Source organism: Scardinius erythrophthalmus, assembly GCF_964197995.2.
Source record: "Scardinius erythrophthalmus genome assembly, chromosome: 15".
Taxonomy (NCBI): domain Eukaryota; kingdom Metazoa; phylum Chordata; class Actinopteri; order Cypriniformes; family Leuciscidae; genus Scardinius; species Scardinius erythrophthalmus.
This window is the reverse complement of record NC_138235.1, coordinates 31,619,200-31,647,150: the sequence shown is the minus strand read 5'-3', so window position 1 is coordinate 31,647,150 and position 27,951 is coordinate 31,619,200. Positions and strand designations below refer to the sequence as shown.

At 38.4% G+C, this 27,951-nt stretch overlaps 1 protein-coding gene across 2 annotated transcripts in view; it reads right to left on the bottom strand.

The window, feature by feature from the left end:
- Positions 1-27,951, bottom strand: part of plxna1a (plexin A1a) — a 203,048-nt gene that overhangs the window by 101,672 nt on the left and 73,425 nt on the right. For both annotated transcript variants that reach the window (XM_081387663.1, XM_081387664.1), the window contains exon 4: positions 5,121-5,252. In XM_081387663.1, the coding sequence (XP_081243789.1) occupies positions 5,121-5,252 (132 nt within the window). The remainder of the gene's footprint in view (positions 1-5,120; positions 5,253-27,951) is intronic.

Genomic DNA, 27,951 nt, shown 5'->3' with positions numbered 1-27,951 from the left:
TTTAGAATAAAACCCTTAAGCCTGGTGAAAACTGTCCTAGCTCTCCAAGCCTGGTCGGCCAGCTAAACCAGCCTAAATCGCATCAAACCGCTCTAAAACCCAGTTTAAGGTTGTTGTTTTTTTGTTGTTGTTTTTTTTAGTATAAAATTATAGTATTACACTTTAAAGCTATTTACATGTATATAGCTCTATATGATCCATATATATGAATGATACTTCAAATGTACTTTGTTGAGGAGAGGTGTGCTACTACTTCCAAAGAAATAAATACAAGAGATAAAAACAATCAGACTTACACTGTAGATATGGCTTGGTTCATATCAGATCTGAATATCAAAGAAATCTTACTGGTGGGCTCTTCTGAATTACAGTAGAGACCATTTTAGTATTATTTATTATATTGTATTTTATTGCAGCTTTATAGTTCTCTTTTGAGTTTTGGTTAAGAATAGCATCACTGCTATCTATGTGTTAAATATATCCAAAACATTTGGTGTAGGGTTTAATTTTCATTATTTTTTACCATTTTCATACAGAAATTGTTAGTGAATAAAAAAATAAAACAAATATATATATATATATATATATATGTATATATAAATAAATATATAAATACAAACATATATATATATATATATATATAAAGAAAGAAACGCAAGTAACATACTGAATTCAACATATTTTGAAGTACAAAGACTAAAATAGTATTTTCTTGTGAAACACTCTTTACAACTTTGATCCTTTTTCACTGCATAGAAACACTAAAAGCACCCTGGCATCACCAAGCATTGGCTACATCTCCAGAAAAGTTACTTCAGAGGAGGAGAAAGCATCACCCTGTGTGGCCACCGCTAGTGCTATGTGCACAACTTCCTGTAAGAGAAGCACTTCCTCCCCCTCGTTTGTATAATAGTTCAAATATTCTTCCTCCATAAAACCTTCTTTCCCAACAAAGCCATTTACAGCTGCACTTAAATCAATATCAGTCCGAGCGAATACACACAGCACCATTTAAAGAACGTTAGCCTAACGCTCCTCGCGCTAAGTTAATGTGTTGAAGGGTTATCAAGCCCGCCCTCTCAACATGCAATCTCCACGCCGTCCGTATCAGAGGCACTCATACAGAAACCATCTATACCAATTACAGAACCTTTTCCATCTGAAGACGTGGTACATTAAAAACAATTATCGCCAAGCGCTGATGGATCGCAGTGTTGGAGCAGCTAACGTGTTTTCGTATGTCTAGGCTGTAGGTGTGCGTGTGTGTGTATTGGGAACCATTACGGTGAATGCATTCAAAGCAGAGGCAAAATCATCTAACATTGTCAGTCTAGATCTCTCCTTCAGAACGCTGCTTTGAGCAACTGTACTAAATAGTAAAAGACTCTGGATCTTAAACCTAAGGGTCTCGATGAGGTTAAAGGTCAGCAGTTGGGCTTATTTTGTAAATTACAGAGCGATAAAAGGTCAGATGCCATGTGACCGGACATTTTCTCCTTGCCTGTTATTTCTCGTCTACATTTGAATGTGGCCCTCGAGCTAGCAATATCTTGTTCACCAAAAATGAGTTATTGGGAAATTAATATTAACACATTCTATGAAGCCTGTGTATATTGTAAATGTATTCCTAATGCATCCATAATACCCATTGAATCAGTTGCATGTTCTTGTAAATAATTAAAAGCAGTTTTAATACATTATAATACTAACCTATTCATGGAGCCATCTAGAGCATAATGTACGATCAACAATCATGACTCTTTAAAGGTGTAGCCATGAATAGGTAAGTATTTTAAACTGTAGCTTGAATTATTTATGACAAAATATGATTACAATATGTATTATAAAGTGAATCTCACAAGAGCACAGTGTCATACTAACCCCACAAAAAAACAAGAATGCATATTTTGCACAAAAACAAGAAGAAAAGTCTATTTTAAGACCAATACTTATTGACCTGTTTACATTATTTTGACATGACATCAGTTTCAATGCATTTAATAGCAAGTATGACAGCTACATACTGTAATGCATTGGGACTTTATTTATATTTTTATTATATTTACATTAATGTACCACAGCAAGGAATCTCATCCAGTCTTGACAGGATTTATTTTCTAAACTGAAATCAGCATAAAGGAAGGACAAACAAATATTACCATGACGTATAAATATTTTTAAGTAATAAAAAAAAATTGTAATATTTTAATAATTTATGCATTAAACCAGTAGTATGCTTTTTTTCAAACTAGTAGTAGTAGTAAGGACTTTTTTTTGCAATTTGATTATGAAAATACAGAATTTCTGGCACTACAGTACTGCAAATGTATGATTTTATTTGAGCTATATTGCATTGCAGTAATGATTGACAATTTAAAAAATTAAAATAAAAATTAATCTGTCATTTTGCCAAATCTCATGTTATTAAAGGCAAAGTGTTATGCAAAGGCTATTTAAGACAGTATTGGCTGTGACTTGACAACAAATGCTAGACTGACAAAAGCAAAGACACTCTTCTCCACTCCTCAAAAACAAAACATAAGTCTTTATATATATATATATATATATATATATATATATATATATATATATATATATATATATATATATATATATATATATATATATATATATATAAATATATATATATAGTGTTTCTTGAGTAAAGAAAATGAAGTACTTATTCAAACAACCAGTTCATTATTTACCCTTTAATTGCAAACAAGCAGAGATATACTATACAAGGTCTTGACAAGCTTTGCGAGATCAAATCAAATTACTTTATAATGCATTCAAATATCTTTCTAACGCACAACACAGGTTTCATAGAAAGTGTTGTGAGGGTGCTTCCGGTTCCCTCTCATCTAGGTTACCATGAATACCTGCGGGTTGTTGATGCAGAGAGAACAACTTAGCAAGAGCCATCTTCATGCCATCAACATGAACTTCCGTGAAGGTTTCTTGCCATCTATTTCCATTCTAAAAGCTCTCTTACATTTATCTCAGCATGAACATGTGAATAACATGATACATTATTTAAATGCCTGCAATGATTCTGTCACATGTATTTCCTCTTAATCTCTGACATTAAACGGTAGAATAAATGCTTTCATGCCTGGATTTGATCAGGTTTTAAGGACTTTTTGAGGCTGGCGCTTAGGCGCGGTGCTCTAATCAGAGGCGGTGTGGGCCAGCGGAGTGTGAATGGGGTTACGGTGATGAAGGAAATGCCCTTTAATGAGAGGAAGACAGGAAGCACTCCAATCAGCCCTTAGTGAGGAGAACATGAAAGCACAAAGAAAGAGGCGAGAGGAAAACAAAGGAAGGAGCGAGACGGAAGGAGAAAAAGAGGAGAGAGAGAATTCTCCAGCCTTCGGTCTGAGTGAAAAAGGGGGGATTGGTGGGGGTGGGGGTGACGGAGGGTTTGGACGCTTTCTTTTCCATCAAAAAAGATCAGAGAAGCCCTTCCTCAATTTTTTCTGATAAGTGGTGAATTACCAGAGGCGCCGCCGCTTGTGTGTGTGTGTGTGTGTGTGTGTGTGTGTGTGTGTGTGTGTGTGTGTGTGTGTGTGTGTGTGTGTGTGTGTGTGTGTGTGTGTGTGTGTGTGTGTGTGTGTGTGTAAAAGTGGGAAGGGGCCCGACACAGTGTCGAATATCACGTGCAGACAATCAGGAGACGCTCCGGGTCTCTCTTTTTCACACATGCTCACATTCATACACAGTCTAACGAATTCACCATGTGAATCTGTGCAGAATAAAAGAACAGCATGTTGAATAATACACATTCTGAATTGTTTTTTGTTTTTTTTTGTAAAAAATACAGCATCTTCAAATTTCATACATTCGTAAAAATTTAAGTCCAACCCAGCTACTGTATATATTTATCAATCAAATGTTTGGACACATTTGAATTCTTATTATCTGAAAAAAAAAAAAAAAAAAAAAACAGGATCCAAGTCAGGATGAAATCAAAATTGACCCCATTTACTATGTTGGCGCACATTTCTAGTCTTGTGATGAAAAATTAATCCGTGCAAATTAATTCACAAACAAAATAAAATTGTATTCGTAATCTAATCAAAATCTGAAAATGTACTTCCCCTCTGGAATGGCCTTCCTTCTCTGATGACGTCAGTTTGACGGCTTGGGTAGACAGTGAGCTTTTCTAGATCCAATAAATTCCCAGAGGAAAAAAAAAAATCAAGCCACGCCCTCTATTTTTCTCATTCAATATTCCGTTTCACTCGTTACAATACTGAGGTAAAGTCTGCCGCAACGTCCAGTTCACACAGACTTTAAACGATTAGTTAGAACATAAATAAATTGTGCCTACATATACATTTATTTGCAAAAAAATATTAAAATAAAAGTTAATTATTATGACTTATGTGAATTTGCTTAGTTCAATAAAATGTCTCAACATAATCATAAATAAAAAAAAAACTAAAAAATAATAATAACAAAGGTTGTAAAAAATAGGCAACGTGTTCTGTTAAAATTCATGTTAGACAAAATACATACAGTAATAATGCTAATTTTAGTGTAGAAAAGCCTATATTGTGTCAAAACAAACTTATGTAGTTTTACAACCATTAGTTCCCCCCCCCATAAAAACTAACTCGATTTAAAATTAAAATGAAAAAAAGGATAGGTTGGACCAGACGACAAAGGAAAGGCCACCAACAAGTGCTCTTGTGCAGTAAGCATTTCCAGGATCTCAAAAAGTACAGAACGGTGCTAGCAACTCAAAAGACATGGGTTTGATTCCAAGGAAATGCAGGAACTGATCTAATGTAAGCCTTAAAATGCAACACACAGTGAGTCACTTTGGATAAAAACGTCTGTCAAATGCATAAATGTAAAAAATTAAGGCGAACAATGGCTACACTGAACTTAAGAAAATCTAAATTCTCATACTTCCATTCGTGTTATATCAACCAAGCGTTTGGAAAACGTGTCGCTTCATTTTCATTCTCTGTGTGTTCTTCTTTTCTATTTGGCCTCTTTGGGGACTCATGTGCGTGACCAAACCACACAGCTTGTCCGTTGGGCTCCTTAGAACATTCTAGCCAAATAAAACACGTCGACCATCACAAACAGCACACTCCCTGAAGTCTTACCTCTTTCTCTGTGAGCGTGTAGATGTATTGATGGTCTGGGCTGAACAACATGTCCCTCAAAATTGGTTTCCCTTCGCTCACCACCACGTTCTCATACAGAAGTGCAGGCTGGGTAATGGAGTTCACCAAGATCTGAAAGAAACAAAGAGGATATACGTTGAATATTAAAGAGCAAATATACCTTGGATTTGTGCAATCTGGCAGTGTTCTGATTTGCTGTTCACTTTGTGAAGCATTCTGGCTTTTAGAAAAAAATGGCTTTATAATGAAAATTGAATGAAAGTTGTTGGTTTGGTGTCTCTCTAAGCTGCATAATATATCCTTTTAACTCCGCTGCCTTCACATCAATGCTTAAAAGGGAGTAACAGCGGCCTCGAACGATGATAAACAAATGCATCTTGGTCAATAATAAACGCAGCATCACTTTCTGTTTGGCCCACCATAGCATCAGCCAGAAATACACCCGCCTTTAAGTCACCATCCCTGGCCTTATTGATGCAGGGTCAGGGGAGCGTGACCTCAGCATCCCGTGGTGTTTCAGGGCCTAATGATGTGCTCGGCTCCGGTGCCGTGTCCCGCTGATTAATGACCGTCCCCTTCGCCGAGCGCCATGGGAGCGCATTACCTGGGCCCTCTGACACCACCCCATTGCTAATGAAGAGAGCGCCTGCAGCACCGGAGTACACTAGAGCACCGTCCGACCCACTTACAAAAACACAAAAGCTGGTAAAGCAGTTCGGTTTTCCTCAGAAAGGTCCACAGCACAGAGTGAAAGAGTTGCAGGGAGTTTTCAGCCGCCCACACCTGGGAGTCAGTGTGGCCTATCTGGGTCAAACCCTGCAGCTGGTTCAAGAGAACTAAAATTACATCTACAAATATCTGAAAATAGAGTGAACTTAATCAGCAGTTCTGTTCTTTAACTAAAACCTAAAGCTGTGCAACGTGGCCTCATGTAAACTGCCACATTTATAGAACAACATTTTATATATATAGTTCCTACATGACGTCACAACATACGGGCATTTGCCGACCCGGCGCCATTTCTGTGGGCAGAACATTAGAAGAAGAAGTTAATTTCGTGATAAAAAGTGAAAATGGTCATCTCCTGCAGGGTCAATGGATGTTCAAATCGTGCCGGAGGTTCAGTTAAATTTGGATTTTACAGTATACCCGTCATTAGACTTCATGAATGTGAGAAAACTAAGCTTTTGTCAGAACAACGACGGAGGTTATGGCTGGCGAGGATAAACAGGAAAGAAACTCCCTCAAAACACGCAAGAATTTGCTCAGAGCACTTTGTGTCAGGTGCACAATGTTGTGTTTTATTGCGAGTGTACACAAATATAAGTTAACACTTTGCAGTTTGAATGATGTCCTGTATGAACAAAATGACCAGGTATTAAAAACATATAAAACAACATTGTTTCCACTGTTCGATCGCGCCCGCGCCTCTCTCTCACTCTCACACACACACACACACACACACACACACACACACAGACAGACAGACAGACAGACAGACAGACAGACAGACAGCGTTAGCGCATACGGATCCACACCATTTATTACTGAAATTTTCGCATTGTACCTCTCTCTGTCTTGTGTTAATAGAGTCTCTTTATAATCTCTTTATAGTCTCTGTCACTTTGTCTCTTCATGATTTTCGTAACATTATAAACAGAAAGAAATATTCGAAATTTGCTTGTAAAACTTTGTAAACACAGCAGCTTATGCCATCAAAGATGGCGTCTCCGGGGAGGTCACGTGACATTAATTGGCCTGTGGGAACTATGTATAGGCAAAAAAAACAATGTATACAGTGTTGGGGGTAACGCATTACAAGTTACGTAATCAGATTACTTTTTATAAGTAACTAGTAAAGTAATGCATTAGTGCAACAAAATATCTGAGTTACTTTTTCAAATAAGTAATGCAGGTTACTTCCCATTTATTGACTGACAGCTCTCTTTTCCACATGCTGAGAGAAATTATGAGTAAGTTTTAGAGGCGTTGTGTACGCTCTGAAAACATGATAGTTATTGTAGTTGTAGACTAAATGTGAACATGCATTTACTAATCTCACTTGCACAACAAAAGATTTAGTATTCCTCAACATGAATAAAAACAGTGTGATGCAAACTCAGAATATTATGCGAACATGCAATAATTAAATGTTTAATATCACACATATACTTGATGTATTTAATCTCACTTTATTAACCAATGTCATTGCTGCTGATCAGAGGTGGACAGTTACAAAGTACATTTACTTGAGTACTGTACTTAAGTACACTTTTTGAGTATCTGTACTTTACTTGAGTATTATTTTTTCTGGAAACTTTTTACTTTAACTTCATGACCCAATTCAATCATACTGAAAAAGCAAAAATTACTTTAGATCCCATCACATTTGTGTTCTTCTCTACTCCTTTTTAGGGAGTAACACAATATTGTAATGCATTATTTTTCAAAGTAACTTTGCAGAACAAAATATTTAATAAACCAAAACACAAATAGTGAAGAATGTTTAGTAGTGAATAACAAGTGAGTCTTCTCATGACAACTAACATAATTTAAAATGTGTAGATAAATTCGATTTAAACTATTATAAAAAAAAGAAGAAACAAACAAATATTTCCATGAATACTTTTGGGATTAAATTTTCATTTTTAATTTCCAGCTTTAACTTCAGGCCTGGAAATTGTTACACAAATTTTAATTCAAGGTTTTCCATGATTGTGGGAACCCTGTATATTGTTGCTCAGTGAGTGATGGAGGGTCAAATAACAGCAAAGCAGTCTGGGATTTGGAGTCTGTTGTCCATGTTCCCCCCTCCATCACTTCATTGAGCATTACTCCCGCGGGACGCAGTTCATTATGAAGTAGTGGCAGATAACAGCTCAAGGACATCTCATCCTCTCTCTCAGCCAATCCTTCTGGAACTCTTGCCAAGCAATGCTGAAGTTCCTGCAGTGGGGAGCTGAAAGAGAGAGAGTAAGGATCTTCCCCTGTGTCCGAGCAGGAGAATGCATGACATGGAGAATGCTTTAGCCGCATGGAACAGGAATACTAATCTAGAAAACTGGCCACTGCCATGCGATTTTTGGACATGCTTAAAACTTGCAGGACAATGCAACTAACAAACTCGCCTGCAAGTTTCCCTGCCATATGAAACTGATTAAATGGGATAAACATATATAATTGTTCTTCAAGGGTGAGCAAGAATTGCCATCTGCATTTCCCCGCCCTTTTTTAGAGTCGTGCAGATAGACGTAATTGTGCAATGACTCTTCAAATTGCAGATTCTTGGCAGATGGCCCATCTTCTCCTCAACAGGAAGAAGCAGGAAGAGCTAGAGAACTCTCTGTCTCACACTGCCTTAATAAAGGTGTCAGGAGAGATGAAGTTGGAAGGTGAAAAAACAAAAACAAACCCAGTTCTCCCTACTGACTGCGGCTGAATCCCAATGCACCTTATAGTCTGGAGTATTACTGCTACTGTCTCTGCTTTAGAAATCATTTTCAGTCACTTCCTGGGTAAGAGAACAATGTGATTTAAAGACTTAACCTTTTGACATATAAAGGTTAATGACTTATGCGCCAGTACAAAGACATATTTACATGAACAGCCCAAATGATCGCAAAAGCACTATGATAGAAGTTTACAGTACAAATACTATTATTATTTAAAAAAAAAATCGATTAAATTATATATTTATATATAATTTAATAATTATAACTTAATCATATTATTTATTTTATTGATGTATCTTTAATAAAAAAATACTAAAATGTATGAATTTTAAATAAAACTATAATTATATTTAAAATATAGAATTAAAATGTTGTATTTCAATATTACATATCAACCAATCAGATTTATCTACGTAGAAAAGCAATGCCAAAGTACAACTGAATAAATAAAATAATAACAATAATAACTTAACAAGTAACTTGCAATTCTGTTTCAACCAAAGAGGTCAATAGAGAACACATCATTTTGTAATGTACCTTTTGAAATGACGCTTCACCTTTAAACTAAAAACGGCCGAATGTCCTTGGGGACTCTATGTGCCGCACTCAAATCATTCATACCAAAACAAATATTGAATTCGCACCATCTTATTAGATGAATATTCTCCATGATTGCTACTTGCATTATCTTCTCATGTTTATGGTTCCATTACGGTAAGTCATGGCAGAATCATTTCAGGACAGAAGCAAACCCTTCTAGCCTCTTGCTGCAGACTGCACATAATGAGCGCAATGGGTAATAACCTAAAATAGGAACCTATAAATTAAGAAACAGAGCCCTGCAGTCTTCCTTAATGCTGGACTATGGATGAACAATAATTAAGGTGGACCAGGGTTCAATGAAGGGTCACTCTTGACGGCTTCAGAGCAAATTGAAACAGGTCTGGCCTTTTCAATCTTGTCAACGTCTCCGGTAAAGCACGTATGAATTTGTATATGACCTTATGACATCAGCGAGGTCAACAGTCAATACAATGATAAACTGTTGTAGACATAAAAGAGCTTGTAGCTATGTCTTATGTAATCCTTCAAATGGGGAAAAAAGAAAAGAAAAAAAGAAGGTTGTTCCTGACAGGCAGCTCTAAATTTCAGTATATACTGAAATTCATTCAGAGCTTTGTTGGAGAGAATGATTGACAGGAGTTTTGTCACAGAACCCAGGCATTTCTCTGCCGGAGACTGTGGCGACCCATCAACTCTCCGTTGTTGAAAATCATTTTACTCCAGCCTGGATGGGGAACGGAGACATTTGGCTAATTAAATCAAACAGGAGGGCACTTTCCAGATGAGCCTGAATCCAATTTCATTAGTGGCCTCTCAGCCACGGATAATGTGCGGACCATGAGGTCGCTCTCGGACGCTTCGTGTCTTGACATCAACGCACTGGAGTATGATCAATAAAGGATGCTGACTTGAAATGTAGGATTGAAAGCATGCTGGGTTTTCCACAGGCTCTTTTTCCCTGCTGCTGCAGTTTGACTTCAATGTTTCTCTTTTTCCACATCATTCTAAATTGGTTGTTCAGATGAAATTAAGAGGTAATATTGCAAAATGGAAAATATATACCAGTGCTGTGCAACTGGTGTATACTGAATTGAAATATACTCAACTGAACTGAAAATGTATTTTAAATTCCAATTCAATTCTGAAATTTCAATTTAGGTAGAACATGGGATACATAATTGCAGTTGGAATTTGAATGTAAGTAAGTAGAATTAAATATAATTTTAAAAAGTAAAAAAAAAATACAGTTATATATGTCAGCGTCAATAGCCTCGTGGGCAGCACGCCAACATATAGCACAGTTGCGCTTCGGGCGTCCCGAGTTCGAGTCCATGCTTGTGGACCTTTTGTGGTATTTTTTTTACTGTTTTACTAATATATATATATATATATATATATATATATATATATATATATATATATTTAGATACATACATACATACATACATACATACATACAAACATACATACATTATATATATTTTTACATTTTTACATTTAAAACATTTTAAAAAGCCTTAAAACTTTATAAAGCTGCCAACTCATGAAAAGGGAGCCAATTATGCAATATTGAATGTTGCAATATACAGTACAATGTTACTGTACCCTCCGAAGGCCTTGAGAAACAGGAAGAGTCGCTTAGTGCGAGCGTCTCCAGCCTCTTTGACCCTTTTCTGGAGGGCATCCAAGACTTCCCATGGCACCTGCTGACTTCACAGTCTGCATCTTACCGGCAGGAACAGAACCTGGTACACACAAACTCATTGAGCTTGATCAGCGTGACAGATTACTCTGTGAAATTAATCATCTTTCTCTGCCATGCTGCTGCTCTCTCTATAGGACGCCGGCCAAAAAGCAGCCGTGGACAGACAGTCCCAGTGGGCACAATGATGGCACGCCACTGCGCGGCTCCTGGGGACCCAATGCCCACTCCCCGGTGAGTTTCATCATTAATAAGACAAGGAAACAGGAGCAGGTTTGTCTTTGAATGCTTGACTGGCTTGAATAAACCAGGGGTATAATCCAGCTGGAGACGCCGAAGATCAATGTCGCATCTGTTCAGTCTTTGTGTTGTCGTGTGCTGCATCATGGTGACTAAATGATAAGGGGGAAAGACGGCGCGAGCGAGAGAAGAGGGGGAAATAATAAAGGAAGAAGGGGAGTCGATGCTTGGTCCCCGGAGAGCGACAGGCATGTCTCAGCCTCCACCTTTTTAATCTTTCAGGCACTCCATGGGTACAGCAGCATCTCCTCCGCCACTCACCCCCACCGCTGCTACAAGCTCCACTCGCATGCTCTTGACATAACTAGGTCTCCCTGTGAATAATAAACCAGCCACCAGATTCCTGCCTTTGATATGCAGCCCTTAAAGTAAAGATCTGCATCTGATTGAGCGCAATCACTGGCTAATTAATGAGACGGAAGGCCCGTACTCGGCCCACGCTGGCCCAAACACGCTGCCACCGATGTCCGTCCCGGTTCGTTCCCTTGAGAAGAAGCCAGCCGAGCCTGGAGGAAGAGACTCGGGGAGCACCCCTGGGACAGGCACACGCGGCTTACGCAACGAAGAGGGCGAACATGCTCAGAGCTGTAGATAACAAGAGGTAAAAATAGGATCTTTCAGCTATAGGGTAGATTTGAAATGGAGAGAGATGTATGTACCAACACTAATGCTAACTTTGTAGGGTGAATTTAGCTTATTATATATATATAGCTGGTACGAAATCCGGTCGATATTGGATGTGTATACTGGATTGAACTCTGCGACACAGTATATGTTATCGTATCTGATATTGCACATCCCTAGGCCAAATAAACATGCCTTTTAGATTACTGTTACCATCATGTGACACTCACTTCAAGTAATCTTTAATACACTAATTTAATAACACTGGTAAATCTATTCGTTATCGATCCATATCCAAAAATGAATATCCATTTTTTAATCTGACTTTTAATGTTGTGAGGCAAGAAATGTAGTATTAAAATATTATTATTATTTTTTTACATTTAGAATAAAGCATTATAAATTAGAACATTATAGATATATTTATACACTGTCAAATGTAATCTTTATCATAAATATATATATTTTATAAACTGGATATTGTTGTGAGGACTAAATTAGAATTTAACTGAGTTTAGTTCTTAGCGTTTAATTTTTTTATTTTTTTAGATAAAATAGTGTCAAGTTTCAAGAGGAAATAAACTGAATGGACAATATAAATACATTTAAAACATGTATCTAAAAATGTATATAATTTGCCAAATTGTCAGATTCAAATTTGTCAGAGCATGCATGCTAATCGTTAGACCAAATCTATATCTTCAGTCCAATGACTTTTCTGTTTAGTATCCTCATACATTGTGTACTAAACTAAACCATTTTTACCCACCAGATACTTCTACTGAGCAGGACTTAGACATGCTAATTAAACACAGCTCAACTGTCCCGCTATGCTAATCCTCTTCCTGGAGATGCAAAAACAACTTGTGTATTGGAGGCAGCAGGTCAAAACCCAAAAGCTCTTCACCGAAAAGAAGAATCTTCACCCAGGGAGAACTTTGTTGTGCCGTACAGACAAAATATACTCATCGGCCCAGCTGGGTTTTACAGGGAAAACAAGTGCACCTCGAGGGCATTGGGAACTAGGCAGTCTTAGGAACCCGGGCAAAGGGAGAACGGGCTAATCATAGAGGTCTCTAGATGGTTTTCTAACCCCAGCCGTAAACGTTTCATTATGACAGTCTCTGTGCAACAGATAGCAGCTCAAGCTCATTCGACCTCGTTCCACTTCCCTTGCAATATCTGATTTGGCCCCGGGTTCGAAGGCTCCTCGGAGCATTGAGAGGAATTTAATTTCTATTTTCCTACTTGTCGTCTTTCCGCCATCCGCTTACTCCCGCTCTCTATCTTCCTCTCTCAGACCTCCCCCCTTCAGGTCCTCTTGACACAACAGACGCACACCGGCAGTCAAGCAAGACAGACTGTGCGGTTAAAACTAGGTGGAAAAAATGGGAGTTTGCCCTGCAGTGAGTATGAAAGCAACTCCTAAGTCATCTCCATTTGTCACAAACTGCACGCTGGAACTGCCAGGCCACTTCTCATACACTCAAACCTCTGACAAGAGCGAGCTGCGGACAAAAATACAGAATAAATGGGATGCTATGGAGCTCAGCATAACACTGCAATACCAATAGTCATTAGGGAAGCCTCCGGCAATGATTTCTTTAACTACAGATTGTGCCTGCCTATACATCATCTCCCAATGCTAAATGGAGATCCAAACAGCTCGTTTGTGACTGCAAATGCCACAACTTCATCAACTTATGACTGCATTACCACAAAATGATGGGGTTCTCTCAAGGAATTTTCCTCAATATTTAAGTCTCTACTAAAAAATCCAAATTTGAACCTATGTCGCCCATATGAGCTCCAAGATTCTCAGCCACATCTTTACTGTACACATCTTCTATATGTGACACACTGAATCATTTTGAGTTGGAAGTTACAATGAGCTTGAAATTCTTTGTTAGAGAAATCTTCAACCAATAACTGTTCGACATGTCACCTGATGTTATGTTTTTTCTCAGGTAAATTTCGTTATTCAAGTAAAATTGTAAATTTACTATAAATGCAATATATTTTACTTCATAATAAATTGATGTCCTAATTATCTAACTGTGAATCTGGATGGATGGAAATATATTTTTAATATATTATTAATAAGTTTACTTTTATTGACTATTTTGCCATTTTTATATATTTCCCATGTAAAATATCATAATATAAAGTATATCATACTATATATATGACAATATAACATAACCATTTTACACAAAATGCATTGTAAGATTGGGAATCTCCATGGGAATTCCCCATGTCTCATCCCCATGATATTTTCTAATGTTTGTCATTTGAAGGTGTAAAGGAAATCGTTTAAAATGTGAAAAATATGTTTTCTTAAGCCATGCTGTTTACAGCATATATTTTGCACATAATCTACATATGTTGTGGCCAGATGTTCTGCTATATTGAAAAAAAAAATATATATACAGTATATTAGGGTCAAAACGACAGTCGCATGTATTTATTTGCCACGAACAGATTCTTGACTATAGATGAAACACCCCCGCTATTGCAAGCTAAACAAAAATGCTTTAAAGCAAATGCAAACAGAGCATAACAAGCTACATTTTTAGGGTACTAACGGTGCAAACAGATGGTTCTAAAAATATTTGTCCAAACCTTGTGTCAAATTTGAGGGTCACACTCTACGCAACAAGCTACGCTGTTTGACAAGGGTATGTAATCCTCAATGGCGGCTCTCAGCGAGTGTCACCGAAATGACATCTGCAACAATGGAGTGAGGCAATAATACTGACAAAGCCAAACAAAAAGTCTCTCATAAGGATGTGAACGTACTTGACGCATCAAAGCGAAGAGAGAGAGTGTGGCATTTTCCCAATCTCACCTCTGCAAGACAATCTGACATACCTGAGCACACAGAAAACACTGCGTTTGAGCTCTGAGGAAAAGGATCACTTGAGGACGGGCTCCACCGGGACAAACTACCTGCCGGTGCTTGAAAACCAAAGAGAGAGAGATGCAAGATACAATCTGCAGAGGGTGAGCAGGTCAAAATAATCCCAGTGAAGCCTTCTCCATGGAAGAGCTCACTCTGCTGTGAAGCAAAGCAGTGCCTTCAGCCAGTGCAGAAACTGATAGCACAATAAAGCGCTGATGGAAATGGTAAACATTATTATCATACAGAGTGCATGGACACATCGGCTACTTTTTTGGGTGTGGAAAATAATTATGAACCTGGAGAAAGGTGTGTTTCATTGGCTATTTACTTCTGGGCCGAAATCATATAAAGCTGTTTATGACAAATCTTATAAAATCCAACACAAAACAGGATCGATTTGAGTCTTTAAGGTTTATGAAAGAGTAAAAGCACTTTATTTGAAAGCGAACTGGCTGTAAAAAGCACCACGACTTCTATTTGGAAATAAGGTCTTGAATTTTTCCTTTGAGTAAAAAAAGTGTCACAGACGATGGATCTGTCTGAAGATTAATTATGCTTATACATTAATATACATCTCTGCATTACTAATACCTGCAAGTCATTCTTAGACACGGGTGTTCATCTACAGATCCGAAGTGGGTTATTCAATCATCTGTTAGGATCATAAATTTCAGACGGATTTAAATTAAATTTGAGAATGTTTATGTGAGTGCGTGCGGAGGTGGCTAAGTGTGTGTTGCCAATTAAGTTGCACGTCTACAGTAAATGTCAATGCACATCGAGACACTTAAACTTCCATACAGACCCTTGGAGGAAAGGAGCACATTTCAAAGATGCTTATCCGTTTACAGCATTCCACCAGGCAGCAGATATTTCTCACAGAAACATCATCAACATCGACATTCTGCAGCGCTGACCAACGCCAAATGGAATCCTGTGGACCCGAGAGAACATTCTATGCAGTGTGAAACGCCAGAGGGGAGTAAACAAGCGTGTAGCACTACAAAGAGCCGCCTCTAAAGAAATGGCTAAACGATGTTAATGTTAGATGCTGTGGATGTGCCTCCATTTACAAGAGGGAACCGCAGGACAAATTGAACATGAATGGACATGTTTCCTTTCCAATTACGGCTATAGATTAGTTGTGCAGGTAACTTGTGGTCATTCTTTCCTGTTAGCTGTTCATTACGTGTCTCTGTTTGGGAGCCTAAATCAGAAAGGGAGAGAGAGAGAGCTTGTCGTTCATAGAAAAAAAAAACTCTGATAACTAACAATTTGTCCACTCAAAACTCCATCAATGGCCATGTCTGTGCTCTGGTGTAGATATATGGGACTGTCACTGCAGTAGGCCTATTCTTACATTTAGCTATGATGAACCAATCACATGTCAACGTATGCTTGTTCCTACTGACTATAGCACTTGACAGTATATTTTATGCAAATTAGCCCTAGAAGGTTTGATTGTGAACTGAAGAGTTAGCACTCATGTTGCGCATCTGAAAAGGTTTAATAAATCCTCATGCTAAAGTGATTTCTGTTCTTTTGTTATGCTAATAGCATGCTAGCATTCTAGGCTTTGTTATACTAACATTATCAAGAGAAATGCTACTTTCTAAGCATTATGCTAACACTACTGAGAGGAAGCTTTCTAGGAAATGTGGTGCTAAAGATATTGAGAGAAAAGATGGTGGGAGAAGCTGTTAGTTACACCTTCAGTCAGAGTAGATGGCATATTTAATTTGATGCTAATGAAAACAAGGCTTTGAGGCATAGAAGTACAGCTTTGGTTTCATACTGATGTACTATTTACTCTGTAGTCTAACAGCACATTTACACTGATAAGAGAAGACGGAAAGTGAAGTGGGATGTGATTGGAAAAGGTCAGCGAGCCGGGACTCGAAATCGGGTCGCCTGAAGCACAACCACGCTACATGTCGGAGCGCTGCCCACGAAGTTATTGTGTCCAACCAAATGAAATTTCAATAGATGGTTTAGACCTCAAATAATCTTATAAATAGGGGGGAAAAAATTACACGTTAACGCTTGAATCAGACTATTTACTCAATTTGATTAAAAAATGTATTGCGTACATGTGCATGGCTGTGAAGTTTCCGCATTATTTACATTCTACTAAACTATTTGCTAAAAAGCTCTTCTGACGCATGTTGGCTTTTTTTTTATAAAATGTATACGAAAAAATGATACTCACGGTGTCATTGGTGACATTATTGTGCAGACTTTCTCTGGTTCTGAATGCATAAACTAAAGCAAGAGCCATTTTGTTCAGACTACATGTAATACACATGTAAACGAATATGAGAATCAGACTGCTAATCTGATTGGATTCATTCAGATTGACAAACATTAGTGCATGTAAACACATTTATTTTGCTTTGTTTTGTTTTAATTCTCATATTTTTATGAGCACAATGAGGTAGCAATATCTCAAAGGTTTACAACTTTACAGTTCCAAGCATTGAAACATGACATGGTCAATGTCACACATAAGGATGTAAAAAAAAAAGGACTTCAGGACTGCATTAAGAAAAATGCACTGCAAACTGAAATGATTCACAAACTCTCTGCTTGTGTACACGCACACTTGAGTAGTATGCACTGTCAGCATCCTCAAAGCACATGCACACAGACACACATGAACAGATAGCCCTGATACAACGCAGATACTCATGATCACAGGCATATATCACTGGTACTGACAAAAAAGAAATACACACACACGTGAGATAAAACACGCGACACACTGTCTCCTATGGGCATCAGCAAACTGTAGCTCGGCATATTGTTACACGACCTAGATTCAAGTTTGCTCATAGATTCACACACACACATAGATGAGAGTATGCTAATGAGAGTGAAACTCCAGGTTCCCTTTCTTTAGGAAAGTGTTGGGTGACACGAGAATATCACCCACTGTAGAAAAATTCCTGCCAGCATAAATCATGAATTGTGTATGCATGTCTTTTGTTTTGTATGTGTGTGTACTTTAAGAGAACAGTTGTGTAGAGAGAGCCAGAACAGTGGGATGTTTTTAGCGGGTGATCTAGGAAGGTCTAAGAAGAGAATGCTATGTGTCTCAACACCATCTGCAGCAAATGAGGGAAAAAAAGCCTGTTAGATGAAATGAGACAAGTGAGAGGCAAATAAGACCAAAAAAATCATCAGTGTAAAACAATTGTTCTCAAGCATGAATAAATCTTACAGAAATATCTGCTTCGGAACAAGCAGAAGCGTGAGGGAATGAGCTCCATGGATTTTTGAGCCTAGTGGATTTAATGCAACAACAAATAAAAAAGGTTGCATGCCTATTGAAGGGTTTTCTTTGCTGTATGTTAGGCTATATATTAAATTCTGTTGATCAAAACATTTTAAGGTAGAAATATATGTACACTATACTCAAAAGTTTGATTATATGTATCAAAAGTGACAGTGAAGACTTTTATCAAGTTACAAAATATTTCTATTTCAAATCAAACAACATTGATAATAATCAGAAATGTTTCTTGAGCAGCAAATCAGCATATTAGAATGATGGATCATGTGACACTGAAGACTGGAGTAAAGGAGCATTCAGCTTTGACATCAGAGGAATAAATTACATTTCAAAATATGTTAAAATAGGAAAAAAGTTATTTTAATTAGTATTAATTTGATAAAATTACCAGTTTTACTGTATTTGTGATCAAATATATGCAGCCTTGGTAAGCACAAAAGACATACCAACCCTAAATTTTGAATGATAGTGTTTTGATGAATTGATTATATAATAAAAGAGAAGCTTGTGTGACATCTTACTAATCTATATTTTTCATGGGGTCAGAAAAATATGGGCAAAAACAGGTGTTGGTTAAGCTAGTTAAGAAATGGGGAAAATCAGCCAACCAGAATCTCAAGTTGGGGGTTATTATTCAAAACATTCACAACATTTCTGTTTCAAATCCTAGAGAGAGTCACTTCACTATCTACATAGGCAGCTACCTTATGAGTATAAGCTAAAATGGAACCTGAAAACTGATTGAACTGGAAAGCTCTATATAGGCAACAACTACAGAATGTTATCTCCACCCAAAAATCACAAAAGAGACTGACAATTGGTTTAACCCTCATTAGAGGAAGTTGTGAAACATCTGATGTGTTTTTTGGGCCCTAAAGTTGTTTTGACATGCCCTGACATTTGTGCTTATTTCAATTACTTATAACATTGTCATGGCTATTTTCAAGTCTGATTACACAACACAAACTCTGCTACAACAATATGTGAGCAGCATGTATGTAAAAGTTTGTAGTTTTGAGAAAATTACATTTATGCATTGTTAATGAAAATGAAATAAGGCCATAAAACACATAGTGAACATTCGTTCACAAGACTTTTGAGAACTGGATTTTGGCATTGTGGCTAATGACACAAACTATGAGCCCACAAGTAAGCTAGAAAAAGGAGCATTTTGCTCTATTTTTAAGGACTAGGAACATGACTGTGTTGTTAGATGCCCATCTGAGCTGCTGTATTCCCCGTAACCCTCCGTGACACTCCGCGCCACACGGGACACAAAGGGTCACTAATGCAGCGTCACACTGAACACTTAGTGTGGAGGCGCAGCAGGTCAGAAAGGGTCAGTGATGATTACCTCAACATACTGTATTTGTGCCGTCCTCCTGACCACACTAACACACACACACACACATTCAGCTTTAATGACAAGAGATGCTGCTCTCAGCCTTTAGCACGTAGCTGCTGTCATGAGATTTTTTATATTTTGTGGAGACAAATATTAAAGCTTAAAATAACCAAGAAGTATGGCAGTATGAATAATCTCAACAAACATTTACTCTGGCAACCACTGTTTCTGCCAAAATATCATTTACACAGAGATTGGGTTATTTATGCTAGCATGACAAAACTAGTAGCATGCTTAATGGGTTGAGGAGCCTAACTTTTAGCTCTTGACACATTGGCTCATGAAGATACATAATGAGATGCATAAATACACTACAAGACACCAATACTCATTATTTTTGTGACCAACCATTTAAAGACAAAAAAGGACAACTGTCTAGGACTACACCTTGGTCTATAAGCTATAAGTTGACCTTTCAAGCAGATAATAAAACCATCTCTAGGATCGTCAAACATCTCATTACATTTAGCAGCTTCCAATCTCATGCACAGGGCCAATTTCGTGGGTGTTTAACTGGGTTTAGTTGCAGTGACGCCTCCTGCCAGTAGAGGGAGTGAGAGCAAATGGAGTCCCTGAGCATCTGCGTCTCTCCCGGTCTGTGGTCACAGGCCAGCAAATTAAAACAATCCATCAACGTTATGGCTTTTAATCCACACATTCCCCGTAAACACCTATTTCTTTACCCTCTCCTGTTCTCCTATATCCTCTCTCTCTTTCTTCCTTTACTCCAGGCCTTCATTCTGTATTACAATAGACACTAAATCATTAACCTACTGCAGCATGTAAAGGGGCTCCTGCATGACTGAAGACACCACAAATGAGCAATCTCAGCAGGCAGGGAGAGAAGTGCTTCTAAGGGTACCTACAGTTCAAATAAAGGTAAAAAAGGTAGAACACAAAGGGGAGAAAACACTACATAACGATATACTATATCCTTTATGCTGAAACTGAGGCTAGAACAAGGTCATAGGTCAAAGTTCAAAGGATCATAACCCCTGAGGTTTAAAGATAAGCTACTGAACTAAGGCCCTGTGTCCACCAAAGCGTTTTTTCACGCGGATGGCATATTTTTCCAATTGTTTTCAATGGGAGCGCCGTGTTTTTAAAAACGCCAGGAGCGTAACTAGGTGCTGAGCGTCTTTTCCACGAGACGAGAGTTGAAGAATGTTCAACTTTAGGTAAAACGCAGCGCTCATCACTGTCACTTTTTACCCAGCCGTCCAATCACAGTGGAGGAGGGGCGGGACAAATACCATACCGACCAACCGTCACATTCTGCTTGTACAACGTCAACAGATGACAACAACAAGCATAATAACGGAACTAAATAATTTAAAACAAGAGCCAGAGCAAATACTTCACATTGTATCAACATTTTTATATACAAACAACACAGAAAAAAATGACCTGTGAAATGAGATACTAATAATACTTCCGTGGATATTCCATATCATAGCAAGCTAGGCGCCTCAGCTAAAAAAAACGCTGCACTACCACAACGCTCTTAAGCGCCCACAGCTAGCTAAAAACGCTTTGGTGGACACGCAGCCTAAGACTTGGGAAATCAACCAAATGATGACTTGCTTATAGTTGTCTTGGCATATCAATTTTCGAAAACATTCCACACGGCAGAATTTCCACTACAATCAACAGATAAAATGTGGAAAAAACACTCACATTCCACCATTAAAGGATGCATTGCTTAACATTTCAACATATCTGGCCTCTAAAACACATAAAACTGCTAAATTAATACCCCAGCAGCGCTATAAACTGACACTTTGAAGGGCAAAAGTCGTATCTCTAACCCAAGAGCGCTGCCGTTAACGCTATCGCCCCCGCCGCAAACGATTCTAACCCCTGCCTTATTCCTCCCCCTCCTCTTCAATAACCTTTGTCATGGTCGCACAGTGCAGGGCAGCAATAAGCCTGGCTCCGCACGGCCAGCGCGTCGACATGCGATAAGAGAGGCCTGCCGCATGCATGCACACCGCTGTATTCAGATGTGTAATTACAAAGGAAACGATAAGCCCGCTCCAGAGGGACCGCACCGCTAATTACAGAGCCACCAGAGCTTCAAATTGCCATTTAAAGCAGCCATACACAATTACACAATGCCACATTCCTGGTGTCGTCTGCACTTTGTCGATGGCAAAGCGGGGCGAGAAAAAGGGCCCGGGCCGGCCGAACTCTGAGTTATGGCTGTTTACGATAGGCCTGACAGGCATAGCGGAGCAGGGGGGAAGGGTTTGGTGCAAGACGCCTCTGAGACTGGAACTGGAAGGATATAACGCTCCCAAACTCAAACCCATCTCCAAATGAATGTTTATACATGACAAACAAAACGTTCCCACACAGATGTTGCGACATACGCATGAAACTCCGCCCATGTCCCGCCTTCGCCATCCGAGAGGGGCCAGAATCAATGGGAGAACATGAGCCACACAAACAGAGAGTGGGAAAAAAAAGAGAGTGAAGCAGGAAAGTTAGTCATTTTGTGGTTGCGAGAAGAATGTCCTAACAGACACGAGCCTGCCAGAAAAAACCAAGCATTTTCCCCCAACCCCCTTTTCTCGCCTTCAAACACACACACAAGCAAATACACACTAGCCACAAGTACTTCTTGAAACATCCAGCACAAGGATAAAAGGGTTTTGGCGCAACTTTTCACCAACCATCTCATCCTCTCATATATCAAGATGGCAAAAACACCCACCCAGACCTTCAAAGGCCTAAAACGTATTGTCCAAGTCTAAAGAAAGCAGCCTGGTAACCTGATAGACCACTAATGATGTGTCTCATTCATTCACAGGTCGTTTACAGATGGATTAAATCAAATGCATTATGGGCTTTCTGGTCTTTGGGGGCATGTCTACAGGGAATGATGAGATCATAATGGTCCCATACAATGAAGTATAAGAGAAAGAGGGAACGCTTGTGTGTGTGTGAAACCACAGCGGCTTCTGCTGACTCTCTTCTCATCCTCCAATTCATTTAGCGTATGCTACACAGTAACAAATGAGCCTGAATCAATCTATCCATCAATTACAGGAAGCTCGGGAATTAATCTAATCTGAGGCCGAACCTGATCCTGGTCTCCGGTAGCGAGAGGAAACCGCAGAACTCAACCTCCCTGCCAAGAGTCTTGCGTCCTCCTCATCTCTCTTGCTCTCCGACACGAGGGTTCACCCACAATGAATGTCTTCAGAAGGTCCACCGCACCAATAAAACAGAGGGATTGATGGTCATTCGTAAAAGCTGAGTTGTTAAAAATATGACTGCACCGCAGTGGAGACCCATGTGATATAAAGGGATAGTTCGCAAAAAAATGAAATCCTCACACGCATGCTGTTCAAAACCTGTTTGCTCCAGCTTTGAGAAGCAAATGTTTAGCAGGATGTTCAAGCTGTTTTTTTTGTATAATGAAAGTTAATGGAGATAATGAAAGTGAATGGAGCATAAGCTGTCTCGATGTCCAAAAACGAACATTTCGAAATAATAACAAACTAAACTAAAATGCCTTCTCATGACTTTTCTCTTCTTTATGTAAAATATAAAACAAAAACTAAAAAAACAACTAACAAAGATGAGTGAAAAGAGTCAAAAGTACATACAAACTGAAAAAGAACAAAGTTTTAAAAAATTCAAAGCGATAACAACCCTGTCTCATGACCAGTCATTCTGCAAAAAAAAAAAAAATTACACAAATTAAATCTGAGAGTTATGGTGAAGGGGAGAATTTTCATTTTGTGTCTGTTCCTCACACAAAGCTATCACATGGTTTGAGAAAACTTCATAATAACGCATAAGTCATACAGTACATGGAATGCTTTGTCATTTTTGGAGCTTGAAGTCACAAACTTCCATAGTAGGGAAAGAAATATGATCCTCATGATATGAGTTTGGTACAACATGAGAGTGATTCAATAAATGACAAAATTTTCATTTTTGAGTGAATTATCCCTTTAAAACTAGATGAAGAGAACAAAATATAGACAAAGATTTTAATACAAAATGGTTTTGTGAGCACAAACAAATGTGTGAGAGCCTTTGCTTTGTTTTCTTTGTTCTCCTTGAACGGCTGCCATGTTTGGCATGTCGTCTTAGGATCTCAGTGTATGTGTGTTCCGCTACAATAACTTGCCAGTCGCACATGGCAGTGTATTTACGTGTGTGTGTGTGTGTGTGTGTGTGTGTGTGTGTGTGTGTGTGTGTGTGTGTGTGTGTGTGTGTGTGTGCGTGTGTGTGTGTGTGTGTGTGTGTGTGTGTGTGTGTGTGTGTATGCGTGCGTGTGTATGCGGGCATGTGTCAATCCGGCTTCGCTCCCGTGCTGCCACACGCAGGTTGTAAATGATTATGAATGGCCATGAGAAGTCCTGAAAGGAGGCCGCCCGAGGCTACGCTCACTGGGCTTCTATTAATCTTCGAGAAACTGACACATGGGAATAACCAACTGCTCTCAAACAAGCCAGCCAGGCCAAAAACGCACCCCAACTCACAGCTAAACCATAGCTGCATGACGTTGAGGGCTAACTTTCTTAGATTATACAGTATATCATCTTAGAATGAACATTGTACAATGCACTTAAAGTGCCTCTATTACGCTTTTTCCAAAATGACCTTTCATGCAGTGTGTAATATAGCTGTTTGTGAATGTAAAACCCAAAGTTTTACAGATCAAGTGCACGACAAATAAAGTTATTGCCTCCTAAAAAAGAATAAATTCTTAACTGCTGAAACAAGTCGTCAGCAAATCCAATCTCACTTCCATGTAACAATGTAATACATTTGCATAATGGCAGCTGATAGTCTTAATTGGGTGCCTGTGAATGATGTCTACTTGGACTTGCCCTCAAACACTGTAGTTGTTGCTGAGTTTGGTTCGTGTTTTCAACATGTTGAGAAGACGCTGTTTTCATTGCTGCAAATCCACTTTGCATGCACTTCAAAAGGATAAGGACTCACGCTGGATTTGATATGGAAAAACCAAATGGCATCATTCATATCACTGTGCATTGGACCAATTACAACAAACTGGGCCTTCTGACCAATCAGAGCAGAGAATGCTTGCAGAAATGAGGGGTTTAGAAAGACGGACTCTTTGAAAAACTAGGAGATGTGCAATTTACAATTTTTTTATTATTATTTCTAAAATATTTTAAAAAATATAAAAAAATCCCCCAAAAAAACACACAAAAAAAAACAACCTGACTCATTCAATTTATTACTGTGAAGCTGCTTTGATACAACCTGTTGTGAAAAGCGCTATATAAATAAACTTGACTTGACTGACTTGACTCATTCTAATATGAAAAAAAAAAAAAAAAAAATGTTATACAGAATTTTTTTTTTTTTTGTAGGAAATTCTTACCTGTAGCGTTAACATATCTCAGAGCAAATGCAACGGCACAGGGATCGAGTTCACGAGACGACAAGCCGTGCCTTTGCTTCAGTCAATTGAGATACAGCACAGCCCATTAGCCACGCAGTACGGAAGGCTTTTTGTTTGTGGTCATGGTAGACAGACATTGTTCCTCATGTTTGGCATTCCACGTTTCCCTCTTCATCAGCTCCCTCGTTCTCAGGGGGACAAATGAAAGGAGGGGAACGAAAAGAGAGGCACTTGATCTTCCCAGTCACAGCACAGACTTTCTCTCTTAACGCAATGATTTTGATGTAAGTCACATATCCTCATCAAAAGATCAATGACTGATGTCAAGAGAGGTATTTTATGACATTTCGATTTGAGGTGATGTTTATCCTCTGTCCAATGTGACAGATCCAATGATTTAACATTTAGGATACATGACCAACGATGGAGAATTTTAACTATTAAGCAGCATTATAACAAAAGGGTTATGACTTCCAGGTCTGTTTACTACTATTACTATAGCTCTTAAAGGGATAGTTACCCTAAAATGAAAATTCTGTCATTATTTACTCACCCTCATGTTGCTCAAAACACACATGAATTACTTTCTTCTGCGGAACTGGGTTGGGATCCAAACAAATTGGAATCCACTGACTTCCATTGTGTGAAGAAAAATTCGGCTTTCGTGTTCCACAGAACAAGAATAAAAGTCACACAGAGTTGGAACGACCAACTCTTTTGACTTGAACCACATAGCTAAAGTAACTAACAAAACCGGTAACACTTTACAATAAGTTTCATTAGTTAACATACTGGTAATGAATGAACTAACCTGGAACTAACAATGAGCAATACATTTGTTACCGTATTTATTAATTTTATTAATGTTAGTTAATAAAAATACAGCTGTTCATTGTTTGTTTGTTCATGTTAGTTCACAGTGTATTAACTTTGTAATACAACCTTTGATTTTAATAACTCATTAGTAAATGTTGAAATTAATATATACTAAGATCAATATAGTTCATTAGTTCATGTTAACTAAGGTAGTTAACTAATGTTAACTATTGAAGCTTATTGTAAAGTGTTACCACAAAACCTAACAATAACTAATCCAGGTTAAACTGATTTTGGTAGATGGTTTCTAGTTGGTGGCCCAAGCTAGACCACTTTGGACCAGCAAACACCTACTGTATCAGCCAGTCGCACAAGCTTAAAGAGGCAGTACACCCAAAAATAAAGATCATTTACTCACCCTCATGTCAGAATGTAACCTAGCAGTATTTAAGTCCACTGATCTCCATTGTATTAACAAAAAACACAGACATTTCTGAAAATATTATATAAACGGTGACAAAATTGTCATTTTTTTAGCTGAATTTGGACCTTCTTTCAACTAATGACAAATTTGGAGCAACTAGAAACCAGTTACCATAACTCAAAACACAGCTAAAGCTAAATCTTAAGCACTTTAGCAACATGGTAGAGGCTTTTGTAACACTAAACACTATTTTCCTTCAAAATGTATATAACAAACATAACAACTGGGTTCTACCTACAACTTAACCTCAAAGCCACCAGAAGTGCCACCTGTATACCAAAGCAGAGAGATTCAAATGATAGCATTTTAGAACATACCTCAGATTTGTGATGCATTTCTTCAATGTTTGGCATTCAGAAAGGATCTGAGCATCATTACCTATTGAGTTGGGCACACACACAAAGACGGGCACATGCGCATACGACCCGCAGCTACAGGATAAACCTAGCGGGGTGAGGTTACGCACTACAGCCTCAGATAATTGAAGGAGTCGATTCAATGCTGTGACCCAGCAGACGGGCTTCTTATGTATGAATCGATGATATTCCTCAAACGGGGAGGATCAGTATGCATGCGTGTCTGTATTTACATATGTCAACAGAGAGAATTCTCCATCCTCAATTCTCCATCTCCAATACCCCGGTTTTGCAGGCTTAAGCAATAACCAACAGGCTTAATCGCACTAGAGGTAATAAATGTGAATGTTTACTTTCTGTCTGCTGTAGTATCCCTACAATTCCAGCACTCCTTTCTACCACAAGAACACAACAGGTCTTCATTAAAAGAATTACTGTTGCAGACAATGACACACAAACATACATTTTGCCTGGAGCAGGACACAAACAGCGCTTCCTCCACATCGGTTGCGCCATATGATGGCTTGACGGCTGCAACCGCGCTGCTTGAAGAGTCTTTGACACCAGTGCTGATTTCACCACCATCACTATTCAGGAAACAGAACCCGTGCGCTCGGCACAGTCTGACTGGGCCTAATGATGCCGCAGGATCTGTGTGACTGACACAAGCACTTCAGCGTGCTGTCATGAGTTTATTAAAGCATGATGAGGGTCGCTGGGGACGTCATCTTTAAAGGGGCCATACTATGGGGGGAAAAAAGCTCTTAAAAAAAATGAAGAGTTTGTGAATATACACTAATGTTCAGAAAGCTCTCCCCCAGCTATAAACTAATGCTGCTTTCAAGTCCTCCTGGGAAGGTCTTATTTACGAGTTTGGAAGTTGTAATTACGATGTGATTCGAGTGATTATGGTTGTAATAAAATGGACTCGCCGGGCAATTTCATATTTGTCCTTCTCTTTCCCATTTCTTGACAGAGAGAGGAAGCTTTTTAGCACCAGCACAATAAAACAAAAAGGAAAGGATGTGCATTAGGTGTGTAATTGATAGTTTATGTTGTCTATCATTCTCGTGCCAGGAATTATGGGTAATGAAGTTTTGTTGCGCAAGCCTGTTGCCCCATAAAGCAGCTAAATTAGTAGTATTTATCGTCATTCTTCACTGATTCCTTACAGTAATTATGACCAATTAGCTCCTGCCACATCCATTTAACTGACAAGCCTCCATCTTGAAATGTAAAGGCTCAAAGAAATGATCAGGTTTTTCAACCCAAATCTGTATTTAGACGGTTTTACTTTCATAAATATTCAATAATCTTCAAGACTATGACATCAAAAACATTAGAATATAGTCACATGACCACACAAGTTAACATGTTAATGCCTATTCAGCATTTTTCCCCGCCTACCAAAAATGAATAAAAAGAGAAAACTTTTATAATTGTAAGATTCAGAGTAATCTTACATTAATTGTAATTAATTATTTTTGGTGGAATATATATTAAGATCTTTTGTAACGATTA